General features: G+C 38.2%; 1 protein-coding gene across 1 annotated transcript; it reads left to right on the top strand.

The window, feature by feature from the left end:
- Window positions 1–13,124: 13,124 nt before the first annotated feature.
- LOC148696861 (uncharacterized) lies at window positions 13,125–15,650 on the top strand. Its single transcript, XM_088693389.1, has one exon. The coding sequence runs from the start codon at window positions 13,125–13,127 to the stop codon at window positions 15,648–15,650; it is 2,526 nt and encodes an 841-aa protein (XP_088549515.1).
- The last annotated feature ends 4,154 nt before the right edge of the window (window positions 15,651–19,804 follow it).

The following is a 19,804-nucleotide window of genomic DNA, read 5'->3' as shown; positions in this document are numbered from 1 at the left end:
TCACCGAGAAACCTCACCACCTTCATCAGGGACAGACCAACTTAAGGGCGTGGGGGATTAGCTGACGTTTCGAACTCTGGTGAATTTTCATGGATGACTTGAGGGCTGCCCCTTTGAAGGTTGAAGTTGCCCTTCATATATGCCCTCCAACTGCTTGACAAAATGCATTAGAGAGGTGCTGCCCATTTACAGTCTAATCCTAATATTATTTACCTCTATCTTGTTTGTTGGTTGTGATTACAATTGTAGGAAGAAAAAAAAAACGAAGTACAAGACTATCCAAAGTTGCAAAGTAAATGAAATGGTAATCTTAAAGAATGAACAAAGCATCATCATTTTTGGATAAACAAATTAATGGGATGCAATGTTATCAATCAATTTGTTAGTGTGTTCAAAATAAGTGTGTTCCTTTATTAAGCATCCATATGAGAGCAGCTGTGGAACATGTTAGTTACTCATGCAAATGAGGCCTTAACAGGTATGCAATATGCTTTTGCAAATGACTTTATGACTACAAAGACTCGTTAAAATGACGATTTGTATGCTATTTCTATTATAAAAAAAATAAAAATTCCGCGCACGCATTACCCCCTAATGATATTTCCTGGATCTGCCATGACTTTCATTCTCGAACCCAACCAAATTTGAGCCTTAAAACCACAAACAACATCACCGTGACTTCGGGATCATGATGATACATCTGCATGCGTGAATTGCGGTCTAGAAATGACGCACCTGAGTTTCTGTGCGCAGTGAGTTCGTCGACGAAAATCAGGGCAAAATTCGGCAGGATTTCTTTTAATCGAGCTTGGGTTCGACTTCTCCTAATCTCAAGTATAATTTCCATGCTCTGCATGTTGGAATTTGGTGAGAATTCGAAAGTCTAACCTATATTGCTAGGCGTCAAGAAACCGAAGACGAATTCCGGCTTAACATCGCTGAGTTTGAATCGAAACTTATCTCAAACTGTGTTGTTTTTTAGTTCAGGTAACCTTCTGAGCTTAATAATGTTGATTTCAAAGGAAATTTGAGGGAAGTGACCCATGTCCCTACTCTGTGTTTATGCCCAGAAAATCCGATGACCTTTCTCAGTCATTTCTCCGCGGGTCTGAGAAATGATTCGAGTTTTTGGCTTTCAAATTTATGTCTGGGTAAAATTCTTAGACTTTTTTATGTGAATTTGGTTTAGATAAGAATCGAACTGATTCAAGCCCGGGACAAATTCTAAAAAATCTGCAGAAAATGATGGAACTCGGCGTATGTCAACAGCATCGTCGTTAACAGCGACAACGGCGGCATTCGTCAAACTTGATGGAATCTCCGATAACATCAGGTATATTTCGTTAACCTTTAATTGGAATCTGACGACCAGCGCGTGGCCAATGGCGACTGCAGCTACACTCGCCAGCGACGGTGGCAATGATATCATCGTGTCCCCAGGCGCATGACACCTTCACGGCAACGCATGCGGCGGCTCTTGCGGCCGCTCATTGGGATCCGAGACCTACTTTAGGGTTTTTTTTTCGACATCACGAATCGCATGGCATTTCCGTTTAGGACAATTCAAAGCCGTTATTACGTTTAGGTGTTAGATTTTGTGAGACTTTGATTAGTAAAGTTAATTGATATTTTATAGGTGCAATTATAAAATATACAAACGAGGACAAGACACCTGTTAAGGATTACACTCGCAATACCGGTGAGTGGATCCCTTCCAAAACAATATTTTTGATTAAATGTTTTTTTGATAAATGACAGGTCGAGCTAGTCTTTGATGAGACTTTAATAGAAATGTTTAGATTTGATATTAGTGATACCTATGACTATGGTGACTTATTTTCACCACATGGTCATCATGTTAGATCTTGTATGTAGGCAATTATAAGGCTATTAATCTAACTAACTAAAGCTCTAAGAGTCACAATAATAAACCTAGAACATATACTCTAACATCTCACCTCAAGTTCATGCTTTGAGCAACCAAGCATCATGTTGATACAATGTGTTCGAAATAGAGGACCACTTAAGCTTTTGGTCAATATTTCAGCAAATTGTTCTTTTGAGGAGCCACACTACATTGATAACTATTTCTTGGCTACCTTTTCTCGAACAAAATGCACATATATTCTCTGTCCGAGCTCAGACTTCATACAAACACTTCATGTGCAAGAATCACACATAGTTGAAGAAGAATCGATCGTGATAAAAGATTGACTAACAAATCCTAGAAAAACTTATAGAGGTAAAAGTCTAAGCTCGAACAAAGAATCTGAAGACGAAGAAGTCGAATTTGACATATTTGGAAGCAAGAAGGATCGAAGATCACGCGTCAACAAGAAAGGTGAGTGATACCATGTTAATCTTCATGAATCGAAGGAGATATATTATGTAATCTTTGTATTGAAAGCAAGAACTAGAGAGAGAAAGTAGAGAGATGACACACCCAAACCCTGATATCCCCAAATACCAGGATTGGGCACGTGCTAGCCGACGCCCAAGGGTGATGAAGCCATTTTAACATGCATGCAAGTGATAATGGTATACAAAAAATAATAAAATATGTAAATATAAAGAAATACGCAAGTGAGGAAACGTGTTCAGATCATACAACTAATCAAGAATACTGTGAACGAATTATTATAAAAAGGTGCAAACAAAGGAATGGGTCCTACACTGAGAAGACTTGAAGATACCTATGCAAGAGTATCCTGACGTTGGGATCGTACGCCTCAATTCTAAGTCCTGAAGGAGGTGCAAAACAAAATGTGAGTGGACCAAAGTTTATAAAAATAATAATAAGTAAAATCATTTTTCTTTTTGAACATACTAACCCCCTGTTTTGAAAACACCATATATCATAATATGTAATAGGTCTTCCAAAAACCCTAGCATGCCATGAAATCATTCGTAAATCAAATCATAAAATAGTGTACTTAACTAGGGATATCATAGTCGCCCAAAGGCATAACCATCACTAGAGGGTGAAGCTATACAACACTGTGTTACGCCAGTGAAGAAACATGGTAGGTCCCATCATTGGAAGGTGAAGCTGTACGACTCTGGGTTACGCCAAAGAAGAAAAAGGTACATCACACACCGACACTAGCAGTGGCTAGTGAAGCTATCCAACACTGGTTTTGCCAGTGAAGCTGGGAGTATGTCATCAATATCTCACTGCTTTTTATTTGTGTCTTATGGGCATAGACATATACATACTCAGGTTGTGTGTATGTGTTGTATGATTACCCACTAGATAAGCATTAAAAAACGTAGCCAAAATCTCTTACCAAGTGTAGAATACCAAAACCTCATCATCTAAAACCATAATAAATCCATAAACGTGATTTCTATAAACATGCCATTTTATAAACTATAAATAGATAAACCATAAATATTTCGTAAAAGCAATTTAAATAAATCGTAAACCATAAATATGGAAATCTGTAAAACATAATATAAAACATGCTCAATTCATGAAATATGAAATGCATGCAAGCCTAATGGTTTATAAAAACATGCAACTTGAGAAGAGGTCTACTCACAGCTACTTAGTTGCCTAAGAGCAGTTCGAATTAGGGAGGACGGGATCGCCATTAACAAACACACCTAAACACAAATAGAGACCATTTAATAAAACTCTACTAAAACAACCGAATTTGGGAAAACGGACGGTGGATTCGGATTCAGCACATCAAAAAACCTACGAAGGAACCTTGGGTTCCCCTCACGCGCCGAGTTGAGTCGTCGGAAAGTTGGTTAGAAAAGTCACGGGCATCGTTGTGGACGACAATGGAGCACAGTGCCTCTAGCGGAGGCACGTGCACTCCACGGACTGCAAGTACATGTGTACTCACCACCCCACGATTTATGGAATTCTTCCAGATTTTTCCTCAAACTTCAAGAGCTTGTTCCAACCTCGAAACAAGTCCAAATCGAATGATTCAAAAGCCAAAATGTAATTAGGAACGTGGAGAAAAAGGTTCATACTCTTTGGAGGTCCAACGGAGATCAGAGCTGGCCAAAAAAATGGTTGGAAAGTGACCAAATGACCACGATTTGGAAATTTCCAGAATTTGCAAAGTGTTTTCCTTAATGTTTTCCAAGTTCCTACACCACCAAAACCACCCAAAAACTTACTAATTGTGAACCTAGACATGATCTACAATGATATGGACCAATTTCGAGGCTAACCTTCGGCAGAAATGGCGAGAATTCGCTAGAGAAAATGGTTGCACAGTGAAAGGGTCGATGTGCACAGTAAGGAAGAAAGAATCCAAAGGTGGTCTCAACTTCGTCTAGGCTTCGCGGTGATGGTTCACACCAGAGAAATAAGGTGGTCATGGTGGTGATTTATGGTTACACGAAGAAGAGAAGGTGAAGGGAGTAGGGCACGGGAAGGAGGGAGAAAAGTGAGGGGAAGGGAGTAAGAGATAAAGAAGAAGGAAAAAAAATTAAGAAATAAGAGAGGGAGAGTCTCAGGACAGAAAGGAATACCCTAGAAAATGGGGGTAATCCTGCCATGTGTCACCCCATGAGTGGCCCGTGATAGAGAAATATCTCCAATTGTGAAATTACCTAAATGCCCTTAACATTAAAAAATTCGTATAAACTTTGTTTTAGCTTCGAAATTCCAATTTGTTCATGCCAAAGCGTTCGTATCAATGAGTGCAATGTGAATAAATTAAAAGAATAATTATTACATGTCACGATACGAGAGTCAACTTTTTCACCGCTAGGGGTATTTTCGTAAATATAACTAACTAAAACATAAAATCCAAGACGGGTTATTACAGAGAAGAAGGAAAGGGAAAGGATTTCTAAATATATTGATTTCTTAACATGTAAGTAATACAACAATTTGTATTATATAGACAATTACAAGGCTGTTAATCTAACTAACTAAAGCTCTAAGATTGTGACAAGTGTCACAATCATAAACCTTTGAATAGACCTAGCAATTTCTTACACGACCTGAAAATAACAGGTTTTAGATCGACACAACAACTAAACAGATCATTATTGGGTCACACGATAAGAACCCGTTAATGACAGGTCCTTAACAGGTTTACACGAGAATGACATGCAGGTAACCCATTTCGACACGTGAAGGAAAAAGTTATTTTGCTGATTTTAATTGTTAAACTACTTTAAAAAAACTTGTTATAAAATACAATAGTTAGTGTATATGTATATATTGTGTATTAAAATATGTATTATTATTCTATATAAATTTAAAATTTTCAAGTTTTATTTATTTTTATAGTATACTATAGGCAATGACTAAGATTAAAACAAAATTATAAAACACATTAAAAATAAAAATATCAAGTAATTTAAAAATACTAAACACATTAAAAAGAATATAATACTTAATTTACAAGTGCGGAAATTAAGAAAAATATGCAAATGCTCGTGATCACATCATGTACGCTTTGAGGATGGGTACATCATCGTTTAAATTTTTAAAACCATACAAACCCTCATGAATAGTATTTTTAAGAGAGTTCAAAATAAACCAATATCATTTCCATTGGTGATTGATGAAAATTGAAGGGTTTTACTGTAAAAAAACGAGCAAGGTTTCCGCAACCTTGAAACGCAACTCCTTTTATTTTGCATATCCTTGAACATTTGGTATTCTGTAGTACTGTACTAATGTTTTTTTCATTAGACTCTTATTTTAGGGTATGTAATACTTAAAAGACAAATGTTGTTTTTATATTTTAAAGTAATATTTATGTGACCATGTGATATACATATACAAATTTAGTATTATGTTTTCAATTTTTTTGGGGTCAAATTATGTTTTATTTTTATTTTCATTATTTATTGATTTAAAATATATTTTCCTTAACGGGTAAAGGGTCGGGTCATATTACCTGATAATATTAATGAGCCGATTTCGAATCGGGTCATATTACCCGTGTACTTTAACGGGTGTTACACGACACAATCTGTTACGATATCGAGTATGTCACGAAAATGACACGAACTCGGAAAACACGACACGAATGTCAAGTCTACCTTTGAACATATACTCTAACAAAATGAAACCAAAAGAGTTGAAAATGTCAGTTTCAAGAGATAAAGTGAGACAAAACCAGTTTCAAAAGATAAAACTAAAGATTAAGTGATAGTTTCAGATGACATTCAATTAATAAGCCTATTTTGTAATAGTAATTATGATCATAACAAAATGTAGGGGTGGGCATAAAAAGCACCAAACCACAAAACCGAACCGTATGAAAAAAAAAAAAAAAAAAAAAAAAAGGCCGAAAGGAACTGGTGTTGACCGGAAAAGTCAACTTTGAGTCAAAAACCGAACCGGACCATTCAAACCGATTTCAGTTCCGATTTTGAATAAATAAGAACCGGCCAGAACCGAACTGAACCTTTTTATTAATAATAAATAAATAAATTATATATACACACACACACACATGTCATGGTATAATAGGTTGAAAAATAGTTTCACCAAGTTACAAAGCATAGGATCCCATCCCAATTAGGTTTCACTCTCACTTACCTCACCTTTACCTCACTCACACAGCCTCACCATCACACCCCGTTCCCCCATTTCACACAGCCGACCCTCACTGAGTCATTCCTCACAACCTCTCATCCAAAATATCAACGATCCTCAGGCAGCCACAACCTCCACTCTCTGCAACATCCCTCCTCATCCCTCCTCCGAGATAACTCACGACTCTTCGTCTCTTCGTCCTCCGCCCTCTGATAGGAGCATATTTAGGCAACTTAGTTGGCTCGTTTTCGTGCATTTATGTTATTAATTCTTAGTTATTTTAATTCTTCAAGCTTCTTTTGTGTGTTTTAGGATCATAAGACGTATTTGACGAAAGGATGCATTGTGGAGCGTTTTGGGGCCTTTTGGAGCACTATTGGGCTAAGGATGGATAGCTTATGCTTGGAGCCCAAGTGTTGGATGAAATTGAAGGCCTTGTATGCACTTTAGGACATAAAACAAAGGGCCTAGCCCATTCTCTTCCCAAAAACCATCCTAACCCATGCATAACCTACCAATTTCAGCCACATGCACACAAAACCCATCTTGTGCCGTGCCTTCCCTTGCAAATCCATCCCATTTTCAGCCATCCCACTTCATCATTGCAGCCACCATTCACCCTAGTTGTCAATCACATGCTTTTCCAACAAACAAATCAGCCACATGCACACAAAACCCCCCTTGCCGTGCCTATCCCTTGCATTTCCAGCATTCCCATTTGCATTTTCAGCTTTCCACCAACCAATCTAGTTGTCATTCCACATGCATTCCCTTCTTTAATCATTCCTAGCTGCCATTCACATGCTCTCCCATCCATTCTCTCCCTATAAAACCATGCACTGCATTCATACAAATCATTCCATTCACCACAAAACAAACACACAACACACAAACACAAAATCCCCTTTGTGCCGTGCATCCCCTTCCATTTCCTGCACATTTTCTCCTCCATTGCAGCCACTCCAACCACTCCCCATTCCATTCACCACAAAACAAACACACAACACACAAACACAAAATCCCCTTTGTGCCGTGCATCCCCTTCCATTTCCTGCACATTTTCTCCTCCATTGCAGCCACTCCAACCACTCCCCACTCCATTCCACATACAAATACCGTCCAAAACACTATCCTTAGACCTTGTGCCGCAACGAAGAGGAAGATAAGAGGGCCTAAACGTTCATACAATTCAAGTTTGAGTTGTTGGAATGTTTAGGTGTTTCTTTGATTTCAATGTTTAATTCAATTCTCTTTGTCTTGTACGTATGAGGAACTAAACCCCCTTTAGCTAGGGGGTGATTCGAAACCATGTTTATGCTTGCAGTATGAATTGATTACCTTTGGTTGGAATTTCATAAGTTGTGGATTCAATTTGTTTAACCGTTTGATTGATAACTTATTTATGTATGTTTATTGAGAGTGCACGCTTAATTTTCATGCATGAATATGACGCTAGAAAATAAGTGAGTTTCACCTAATAGTTATGAACTTATATTCACAAGTAGTGGAGGTTGCTTATAAACAATCGCGTTAAATGAATTCTTGGCACTAGTTTCATGCTCATCATAGTAACGAATGCCTCGTCAACACTTATAGTTTTCATGATGCTTAATGATCTTTGATTGTATCTTTATTGTGCTTTTCAAGTAAAGGACTTTTGGAGAATGTTGTGAATTGCGTTGCGCAAACCCATCCAATTCATTAACTTAAAGGAGAACTTGACGGTTAATTTAAGCGGACCTAATTAACCCGGGGTGTTGAGTTTCATAATTTATCGAAAGACCAACTGAAAATCAATCTTGTATGCAAGTGTAACATGTGTGGAGAAGAACCTTCTAGCTAGCATTCCATCCATATTTTCATCACATTCATATTTACATTCTGCCTTTAATTACAATTTGTGCATTTTAGTTAATTTCCTCAAAAAACTCAATCCCCCCCCCCCCATATTTTGTTAAGTCTTAGTCATTTGATTTGTTTTAGTGTTTTAAGTGTTTAGTTTTGCATTCTTTGAGTTTAGTTTAGTGTTTTAAACTTTATTTTACGTTTTTGAGTCAGTTTCCAAGTGATTTGCAATCCCTCCTAATCCCCGGTTAAGAACGATCCCTACTTATACATATACTACAATTGTCAAAAAGAGGGTTTAATTTGTGTGCGTTTAATTCTCGCATCACCCTCCCTCCTTTGTATTTTCTCTAACTTTTCTCATATTTGAGATTAGGAATATGGTTGAGTTCCATTGGTTTTCCATTCTCAATGTAAGATGCCGCAACCCTTGAATGCTTCTCATCAGTCCTAGCAATGAATATATCCCATAAAACCGACCACCATTCAAATAGGAAACCCCCTAACACATCAATAGCTATAAAACCCATTTCTCAAAACCATTAATAATAAATGAGAATGAAACTTATAGCCAAAAGAAAAATCAAAAGGCAAGTTTAGGCTGTTCAACAAACTAAAAAAAAGAAAGAAAAAACTCATTTAAAAAGTAATAAGAAAGATAATTTCCATTATTCAAAGATTTTTGTACCCCTTAGGTCAACATTTCTTTGCTTACAAATGGGACCTGAGGATACTCTTCCTTCTGCTTGGAAAACTTGTGCAGAGGCTTTTAAATCCCGTTTCACTAAATAATCATGGATATACACATCCAGCCTGTTAATCACAAACAGATATTATCCGTCACACGAGTAGAAGGAGAAAAACTGAAACTTCAAGATAAAAATTGTGAATTGGATTTGTTGGTATTTTGTTTAGTGATTTGTAACTTGTTACGCAATTGTTCGACCCGGGTATCTGAGATATTTTTTGTGTGGGTTACTTGATGCAGTCAGATCATATGGAGGCTCCCCTGTACCGAGTCGTGTGACTTCTCAACTGAACTTTCTTCATTTGCTATATGAGTGTTATTCTTTTGTTTTATTGTTAGAATCTGCTTTAAGTTTTGTATTTGGGTTTTATACGGCTTTGCTTATGTGGATTTCAAAATTGATTCTGCTTGTGGATCAGTTTGTGGATCAATTTCAATATGCATGTGAATGACAAACTTTGTCTTGAATTTGGGTTTTTTTTTTTTTTTTTTTTTTTTTTTTTTTTTTTTTGTCTAGTTTAGGGATGACGATCCGATCTGAGTTGTAAGATATATAATTTTGAGTTCAGGATGAAGAAGATCATATAGGATAGTTAAATTGTTTGAGATCATGTTTTGTATACTAGTGTAATGAATACAAATTACATGGTGCTCAAAACTTTGTCTACTAATTGCTCTTAGCACAGGTTTGTAAGTAATTATATGTTGTCTGAAATAAGTTTGATTTGATTATATATTGTTTGATTGTGTACAAGAGCTGCTGTTTGAAAAGGAATTTGCCACTATTTGGATTTGTTTTTTTTGTTGCTTATTGCTGCCAATATCAGGAGCTTCTTGCTTCTTGTTTGATTTTTGTTTTTGCTGCTTGTTGACTTGGTGCCACTGACCAAAGACATTTGCATTAAAAAACATATGTGTTGTATGCAACTTTATATAAACATTTTTAGAAGATGTTACATGTATTTGAATGTATGATGATTTGGTGTTCAAATAATTTAGTATTTGGAACCGTAAACCGACAAGAACCAAATCGGAACCATTGTAGACCGAACCATACGGTTCTAGTGATAAATTTAAGTGAAACCACACCACACCGAACCATTAATATTTTAAGGTTCCGGTTTCAATTTAGGGATGGAACCGTACGAAACTGTACAGTGCCTACCCCTAACAATGGTGACACGAGGTTTGTGACAGTGTGAATGCAAAATGTGCTACTTGTCTATGTCTCTATCACATGAGCCTAATCATCCAATTAATAAATGGAAGTGGATTGTTTGCCCTCCCATTTCCATACTCTTCCCATGCTCTTCTGTTTGTGTGGTCACGGTTAAGCCACATTAACATTTTATATTCCTATTACTTTTTATTTTATTATTTCTATAAAAATTAATATAAAATGTTGACGTAGTTTAATCGTAACCACACATCACAAGAAGACATGAAAAAAGTATGAAAATGGAAAGGCAAACAATCCACCTCCTGAATAAATAAGCGAGGACTGCTGGAATTGCAAGACTTTTGGCCAAGGCAACCATAGCATGACTCAGCATCCCTTAACATTGCATAGCTCTAGGCATTTAAAGCTAATGAACTTAATAACTAAAATATAATGATCAGGACCCCAACACCAAACCGCCGCTGCCGCCACGTCACCCATTATCCGAAAACTCAACAACCAAGAAATAATGACGAAAACTAAGAAAAAAATAAAAAAAATAAAAAATAAAAAAAACAAAGAAGAGAAAATACAAGAAAGCCTCAACCTTTGAGAAGGTAATGGGCAGTTATGATGCGACAACCACTTTTATCACTTTCGATAGAAAGCAACTCCTCGTCACCCGTTTGCGATCCTCCTCTTCTCTCGAGTATGCTTGCCTTCAAAACTGTCACTTTTCTCCTCTTTTTCTTGTTGTCTTTCAAGACTTTTTTTTCCTGGTGAGAAAGGCATACATTACAAAAATTATTGAATCTCTACCACCGAAGCAATGAAGTCTCTCACAAAGAAAAGTTCTGAAAGACAACAAGAAATGACGGCAGTTGCAGACTCGAGAGAGAAGAGGAGGATCGCAAAAGGTGAAGAGTGGCTACTTTATGTCGAAAGTGATGAGAGTTGTTGTTGCGTCCGCCATTGACTATTACCTTCTCACACCAGAAGGTTGAGGCTTTCTTGTTTTTTCTCTTCATTTTTTTTATTTTTATTTCTTGGTTATTGACTTTTCGGATGGTGGGTGCTGTGGCGGCCACAGTGGTTTGGGGTTGGGCGGCGACGGTGATTTGGGGGTTGGGGACTCATTGCGTTTGAGAGTTACTTTCAGCAGAAAATGTCTCTGCTCGGGCTACTGCGCCTCTCATCCATATAGGTATCCCGACCCAATATTCTTTCTTTTTTTCATCTTTGTGGCTTTTTCTCAAATGGGTTTTCTACCAAATTAAAATTTTGCTAGGGGTTTTTGTGATTTTCTTCATCCTGTAAAGGGGTTTTTAGGTTTTGATTGCTCTGGGTTTTTCCGGGTTTAGTCATTTTCTTCGTCTTTGTGTATTTTTTTCAAATGGGTCTTGTTTGATTGTCCCGGTGAGAGCTTATGATGAAGATGACAGAGCCAAAGTACTCACCGGAATTCAAGGACGGTTCGGGTTGGACTGCTCTTTGCCACTGCAAATTTCTTAAACGGCATGCCTGGTATTGAAGAGAAGAGAACTCTAGTTTTGTACCTGATCTGGTTCTGGCTGTACAGTTCTAATTAGCCTGCCATGTTAGACCATATTTTCGTTCATTCATTTGTTTGTTCGTTCATTCGCATAGCAGATCGAAATTCATTCTTTCCCTTCCCCTTGCTAATTAGATGCACTAATACGTACTAAGACCAACTTTATTAATTTGAGTAGCAACTAGCAAATGCCGAGTGGAGATATATAGTATAAACATTATGTACATGATGAGTCCAGTTTTGGTAGAATCAGGTTTCTGGAGGACTGTTTTGTTGACTTCAAAATTTCTTCAACACATCTTCCGAACCAACATAATCTGAAATTATTTCTCCCTCCAGAAATTTTAGCACCCTTTCTCAACAGCCCAATTCCTTCTCTGCTCCAAGGTTGCTCTTCCTTCTTCTCATAGCTGCCTAACTGAACGGCCCCATTAGTCAAGCTACTAGACTATAAAGAAGGAGATCCTTTCTCTTAATGATTGAATTTTTACTTAATCGTTGATAAACGTGCTTATTTTCTATTTGTAACACATCATTTTATTTGCAAATTTTATCAACAAATTTAATCTCCCTAACATTACTCATAAAGAAGATATCGATTCCAGACCGGAAATCCTAGATTCCTTGGTAGCAAGAATCAGCCTGTTAGTGCTTTGGGATACGTACCCCTTTTGTTGTTGAGTTTTTAAACTTTGCTCTCTCCGAGCTTTGGGTTTCTCCAATTTGAAGGTTAAAGAGAGTCTTGGTGTATGGTTTCCAAGGAACTCGTTGTATTGATAGATTGAGCCTTCGCCAATTGGAGGTTTTGGCTATTTATCAGGGTTCTCTGGCGGTAAAAGATGCCCGTTGCTTCCCACGATATAGATCATTATCATCTGAGCATAAAAAAAACTCCTCAAAAATAGGAAAGATTAGCAATTGAGCCGGTGCAATGTCACATGTTTTAAAACTTTGTTAAACGTGTGAAATATATTAAAATATATTTACATCCATACCAAAATCTATTTACATCCTTTTGTTTAAAATGATAGGATGCTGTTATGATGCTATTATGCTTTTAGTATTGTTGGATGTTAGTGCTAAGTGTCCTATCTGTTAGTAATTGTTGATTGTTAGTGCCAATAATAATTGGGTGGTTAGAGATAAGATTTGGGAAATATCTTGTAACTGCCTTAGCTTGCAGTTCGGTATAAATACTGAACACTTGTGCAAATGCAGGGTATGATTTGTAAAAGCCAGTAACAATCCTCCACGTTTCCCTTCTTGTATGACGCGAGCGACGACGCGTGCCAAAACCATGGATACACGAGTAGCAGCTCTTGAAGGTTCGGTTCAGGAAATCCAATCTTCCGTCGCGACGATCGGGTCGACAATGCAGAACTTGTCCACTGTAATCGCATCCATGGAGTCGCGATTCGCAGCCTTGGAATTTCATTTGGCGGGTACTGATCGTCCTCTTCGTGCCCCTGTGGACCATGGCAATTCTTCAAATCCCATGGGTAGTTCTGAAGAAACCTTATCGGATCCAATTGATCATATGGGTCAGCGTTTTTCCCGTCAAGATTCGTCATTTCAACCACGGCCGCCATTGATCAAGCTTGAGTTTCCTCGCTTCTCGGACGGCGATGATCCCTTGGCATGGGTTTACCGGGCAGAGCACTATTTCGATTACTTCACTGTCGACGATAAACAAAAGGTACGAATGGCTTCCTTCCATATGGACAATGAAGCTTTACAATGGTTTCAATGGCGGAACTGCATCAAGAATTATCCAAATTGGAAAGATTTTGTTCATGTCTTCTGTAAAGAATTTGGGCCCTCTGAATTCGAGGACTTTACCGAAGCCCTAGTTCAATTGAAGCAGTTGGGTTCTCTTAAGGAGTACGTCTCTGAGTTTCGTCGGTTAGCGAATCGGACCACGGAGATTGGTCCAGTAATGCTACGCAATTGTTTCATTGGAGGGCTGATACCGGAGTTGCGTCACGATGTCAAATTGCTTCGCCCATCTGATGTACATGAAGCAATTGCTCTGGCTTTCCAATTGGACATCAAACTCTCAGATACCAAGGTTCGAAATTTCTCCAGAAATTCTGCGTCTTCTTTCAGTAATGTTACAACCTCAAAATCTGTGCCTCTGTTCTCTGGTAATAATTCTTCTTCTAGCACATCTAGGGCTAGTATTGTGAGGAAAATGTCCTTTGAAGAACTTCAAGATCGTAGGAAAAATGGGTTGTGTTATTCTTGTCCAGAGAAATGGGTTCGGGGTCATGTTTGTGCTACTCAGCAATTACTACTATTAGATCTTTCTGCTGATAGGATTGAGGATATAGGTGGTGAGGGTCAAAATGATCAACAAATTGAAATTACAGCTTGTGCAGTTTTTGGTTCATCAGCTCCTCAACATATTCAAACTATGAAGGTTTCTGGTTTCATAAAAAATTGTCCAGTTGTTGTGTTGTTGGATTCGGGTAACTCACATAACTTCATTAGCTTGTCTACTGCCAAACAATTGGGTTGGAAGGTTGACTCTAATAATTCTTTTGAGGTAATGATTGCAAATGGGGGAACCATTTCCAGTAGGGGTTGTTGTTCTCAGATTAAGTTGCAGATTCAACAATATGAGTATATTTCTGATTTCTATGTACTACAATTGGGTGGTTGTGATGTGCTTTTAGGAGCTCAATGGTTGAGAACTTTGGGTCCTATTCTTTGGGATTTTGACAAACTAAAAATGGAATTTACATTGGGTAGGAAGCACTATTGTCTTTGTAGTTCTCATCCCCCTTCACCACTGCCCATTTCAACCTGTCAAGTGGAGAAATTGTTGTCTCAAGGTCCTTTTGGTGTAGTTCTTTTCTTCATTGAGCCCGAGACTCAGGTTGCTATTGTTGGGGATCTCACTGTTCTTCAAACAACCGAGTTGGATAGTTTATTATCTCAGTTTGCTTCTGTATTCCAAGCACCAACCACACTGCCTCCTTCCCGTTCTCATGACCATAGAATCCCTCTTTTGGAAGGCAGCAAGCCTCCAAGTGCAAGGCCTTATAGGTATGGTCCTTTACAAAAATCTGAGATTGAGAAATGTGTCCAGGAATTATTAGACTCGGGTGTTATTCGAGCTAGCAATAGCCCATTTTCTTCACCTGTTTTGCTAGTTAAAAAGAAAGATAATAGCTGGAGGATGTGCATGGATTATAGAGCTCTTAATTTGTTAACAATCAAGGACAAGTATCCAATACCATTAATTGATGAATTGTTGGATGAGTTATTTGGTGCTCAATTTTTTTCGAAGTTGGATTTGCGAGCTGGTTATCATCAGATCAGAGTACATCCTAGTGACATTGAGAAGACAGCATTTCGCACCCATGATGGTCATTATGAATTTTTAGTAATGCCATTTGGGCTTACAAATGCCCCATCTACTTTCCAAAGTTTGATGAATGAGATTTTCAGACCCTATTTGAGGAAGTTTGTTTTGGTTTTCTTCGACGATATTTTAGTGTACAGTGCCTCTTGGGAATCCCATCTTCACCATTTGTCTCTGGTCTTCAATGTCCTCCAAGACCATCAGTTATTTGTAAAGAAAACCAAGTGTGATTTTGGTAAGTCCCAAATTGAATACTTAGGCCATGTGGTGTCCAGGCAAGGGGTGGCTGCAGACCCCTCTAAACTGAAATCTATACAGGATTGGCCTCTTCCTCACTCTGTTAAGGCTTTACGGGGATTTCTTGGCCTTACGAGATATTATCGCAAGTTTATTCCGAACTATGGGCAGATTTGTGGACCCCTGACAGTTCTTACAAAAAAGGATGCCTTCCAGTGAACTGATGAGGCTACTATGGCTTTCAAAGCTCTCAAGGATATTATGGTGTCTCCCCAAGTTCTTGCTTTACCAGATTTCTCCAAAGAATTTACAATAGAAACTGATGCTTCCAATACTGGAATCGGTGCTATTTTACATCAGGGTGGTAAACCAGTTGCTTTTACAAGCAAAGCATTAGGTCCCAGAGCTCAAGCAATGTCCACTTATGAACGAGAAATGTTGGCAATTGTGCATGCAATCAAGAAGTGGCAGTCATACATTTAAGGCAGACACTTTATTATTAAAACTGATCATCACAGTTTGAAGTTCTTTTTACAAAATAGAGCTCACACCCCTTTTCAACAAAAGTGGATTTCTAAACTTCTTGGGTTCGATTACGAGATACAATACAAATGAGGATGTGATAATATTGCTGCTGATGCCCTTTCTCGAATGAATTCTAATGTTGAGTTGTCTGCCATTTCGTATCCGTACATGGGTTGGTTGGATGATATAAGGCGGCATGGAGAACAAGACCCTTGGATTCTTGCCAAGATTAAAGACTTATCCTTGTCTTCTGATGGTGCTTCCACTTCCGCAACTAAGTACCATTTTGATAATGGATTTTTGAAGTATAAAGGCAGGGTTGTATTGAGTCCATCGAGTTCTTGGTGGGCAAAAATTTTCTATGAGCATCATTGCACTCCAATGGCCGGACATTCTGGCTTCCTTAAGACTTATAAGCGGATCTCCAGGTCCTTCTATTGGCAAGGTATGAAATTGGATGTGATGCAGTGGATGGCAGCTTGTCAGGTCTGTCAGTAAAACAAGACTGAGACTCTTGCTTCCCCTGGCTTACTTAATCCACTTCCCATTCCCTCTACTGTGTGGACGGATATAGCAATGGACTTCATCGTGGGTCTTCCCCCTTGCAAGGGAAAAACCATTATTTTTGTGGTCGTCGATCGCCTTTCTAAATATGCTCATTTCCTGCCGTTGTCTCATCCATATACTGCACATTCAGTTGCACAGATGTTTGTTGATAATATCTTCAAACTTCATGGTATGCCGTCCACAATAGTAAGTGACCGAGACCCTGTTTTCTTGAGCTCTTTTTGGAAGGAATTTTTTGCACTGCAAGGTTCCAAATTGTGTCTCAGTTCTGGTTACCATCCCCAAACTGACGGTCAAACAGAGGTTACCAATCGGGGTTTGGAAACATACTTGAGATGTTTTTGCAGTCATCAACCAAAAAAGTGGCTTCAGTGGCTTCCTTGGGCAGAATGGCACTACAATACTACTTTTCATACTTCATCAAAGCTGACACCTTATGAGGTTGTATATGGTCAACCACCTCCTGCTGTGCCTACTTACGAATCGGGAACAACTAAAGTTGATTTGGTTGACAGAAGCTTGCAAGAAAGGGGACGAATTTTGTCTCAGCTCAAGACTAATCTTGTCTCGGCTCAGGTACGGATGAAACAGCATGCTGATAAACATCGCAGTGAACGATCTTCCGAGGTTGGCGATATGGTTTTTCTACGATTGGTACCATATCAACACCAATCTCTCGCTAAACATCCCTTTCATAAGCTTCAGCCACGGTTTTATGGTCCCTTTAAGGTGCTGCAGAAGATTGGTCAAGTGGCTTATAAAATTAACTTACCTGCCACATCAAAACTTCACCCAGTTTTCCATGTTTCTTGCTTGAAGAAACAATTGGGTTCTGCTATCATTCCTGCAGTCCCATTACCTGTAGCTACAGAGGACGGACTCTTGGAGGATTATCCATTGGCAATATTACGGAGGAGGTTAACAGGTCATGGCAGTTCATCCACGACAGAGGTTTTGGTGCAATGGAAGCATCATCCTAAGGAGGAGGCGACATGGGAAAACTATGCAGAATTTGTAAACAGGTTTCCTGCATTCCAACCTTGAGGACAAGGTTCATTTTTAGGGTGGGGTAATGATAGGATGCTGTTATGCTGTTAGTATTGTTGGATGTTAGTGCTAAGTATCCTATCTGTTAGTAATTGTTGATTGTTAGTGCCAATAATAATTGGGTGGTTAGAGATAAGATATGGGAAATATCTTGTAACTGCCTTAGCTTGCAGTTCGGTATAAATACTGAACAGTTGTGCAAATGCAGGGTATGATTTGTAAAAGATGTTGTTGAAGTAATACAAGAGAAATACTAGCATACAGGTGCAAGGTTAGAACAAGGGTTTTATTATAATAAGGAACAAAATATAAATGTTTGTAGAAGTGTAAAATTCAGATCCATTGTGACAAATGTACAAGACCTTGTCAGCTGTTGCTTGTAAGGTAACATGATCTCCCATTCACAATATCTGCATCATGTGGAAAACTAAAGGTGAGTGCAAACCTACTGTACCAAAAAATAGATGAAACTAAGCTAATGACCCTAAACAATTTGACATTGACACAACAAAACAAAACATAATCAGCCACATATTATTGCGTCGGACTGAATCGTATTCAAGTGAATTAATGTTTGAAATATGGATATACCGTCTCAATTTTGTCCCCCAAACTTTGTAGCTTGAGAAAGTTACCAGCCTCAACATCAATCTTGTATACTCTAAAATCATTTGTACTTAAATCGTCATTATCATCATTCATCATCATCCAATTCCTCATCATCAACAATTGCTTCTTGCATGTTTTGGGCTTCCTCCTCACCTTAATGATCATAAGCCTCGTTAACCTCTCCTTCATCATGATCACTTGTTTCTTGCATGTTCTGGGCTTCCTCGTTATCATCATTGTCGTTGTTGTAATCATCAACGTAGCCCTCGCTACCTTCGCTTGTAATCATCAACGTGGCCCTCACTACCTTCGCTTTCATCCTCGTGATCACTTGCTTGCATGTTCTGGGCCTCTTCCTCATCGCCATCAACAAGATTTCCTTCCACTTCTTGATCATTCTCATCATCCGCGCTTCTTTTAATTCGAAAAAAAACATCATTTAGTTAATGGATTACCAAGACTTCGTTGTTGGCCGATTCCAACAAGAACAAGCTGCAATCCCCAGGGGCTCTATTGAGTAGTTATTGTGATACGCAAGGGTTCTCAGTCTGTTCGAAGTTAGGATAGACCAAGAACAATTCCACTTCCTTGTCTCCAATTTTTATGGTGCAAGGTTGGATGAGTCCATTCCTAATTTTACTAATTACCAACGAGTATAACTTTACCAGTACTACAAAACAATAATTCCTCATGACGCTCCAGTTCTGCACATAACCAAATTATGCGGATTGAAAACTGCTGCTACCATGCACTCTGAATTTTTAATATCCCAGGTAGATAGCACAATGTGACAAATGAAAGTTGAGGTACCCCAATCACCAGCGGTAACATGATTTCGATTTGGATCTATATGTTCCCTATCAAAGGTCTATGCAATGTCTCTTCTCAGACTATCAATACCAACTCATCAGCTAATTCATATTGCATATAAAATGTCAGAGGGTTCTACCATAATGTAACAACGATCCATATGCTAAAAACGCGATAACACGAGTGGCACTGAGAGGCAAAAAACAATGAACTGAACGATGCTGATGAACTTGTGATTACTTCATTATTCATTTTATTGCAGGTCCTTCACATGATTGTTTGCCAAGGAGGAGGCATGATCTGCATAATACATTAATTTTTTACTATACAATGTGTTTCCATAATGTAGAAAAATATAAGTTTGCTGGTTGGAGAACTAAATTACTTGGACATCCTAAGAGTCATTAATTAGTTTGTTATTCATTATTTGTACATGTTTATTAATTCGCATATAAAAATAATTCTAAACAAGGGAATCGAACCCTCCTTTTGAATGAGATCATTAATGTTGACTTTCTTCCTTAAGACAATTGGAATCTTGACAGCCTTGATATATTTGATTTAACAATTTAAGTAAATCGAAATGGAAATCATGAAGTGGTATGCTGGTGCAGGAAGAGACATAGCGTAAACATTGCCTAGGGAACATATAGATCGAAATCGAAATCATGTTACCTTTGGCTGGTTATTGAAGTGGATAAGATTCCATGTCTCCTTCCTCAACCGACACTATATATTAAGCAGATGCATATGAAAGAAACTCATCAATCTTAACCGTACATTAACTACTCAGTCTTCTCTTCTATTTTCTCTCA

This window comes from Pyrus communis, chromosome 5, assembly GCF_041283825.1.
Source record: "Pyrus communis isolate YQ-2024b chromosome 5, ASM4128382v1, whole genome shotgun sequence".
Classification (NCBI taxonomy): Eukaryota; Viridiplantae; Streptophyta; class Magnoliopsida; order Rosales; family Rosaceae; genus Pyrus; species Pyrus communis.
The sequence above is the reverse complement of the archived record's forward strand: the minus strand, read 5'-3'. Positions and strand labels throughout refer to the sequence as shown.

What these genes read in the sequence shown, in the direction of transcription:
- LOC148696861 (XM_088693389.1), top strand. Translation starts at nt 13,125, where the DNA reads ATGGATACACGAGTAGCAGCTCTTGAAGGTTCGGTTCAGGAAATCCAA.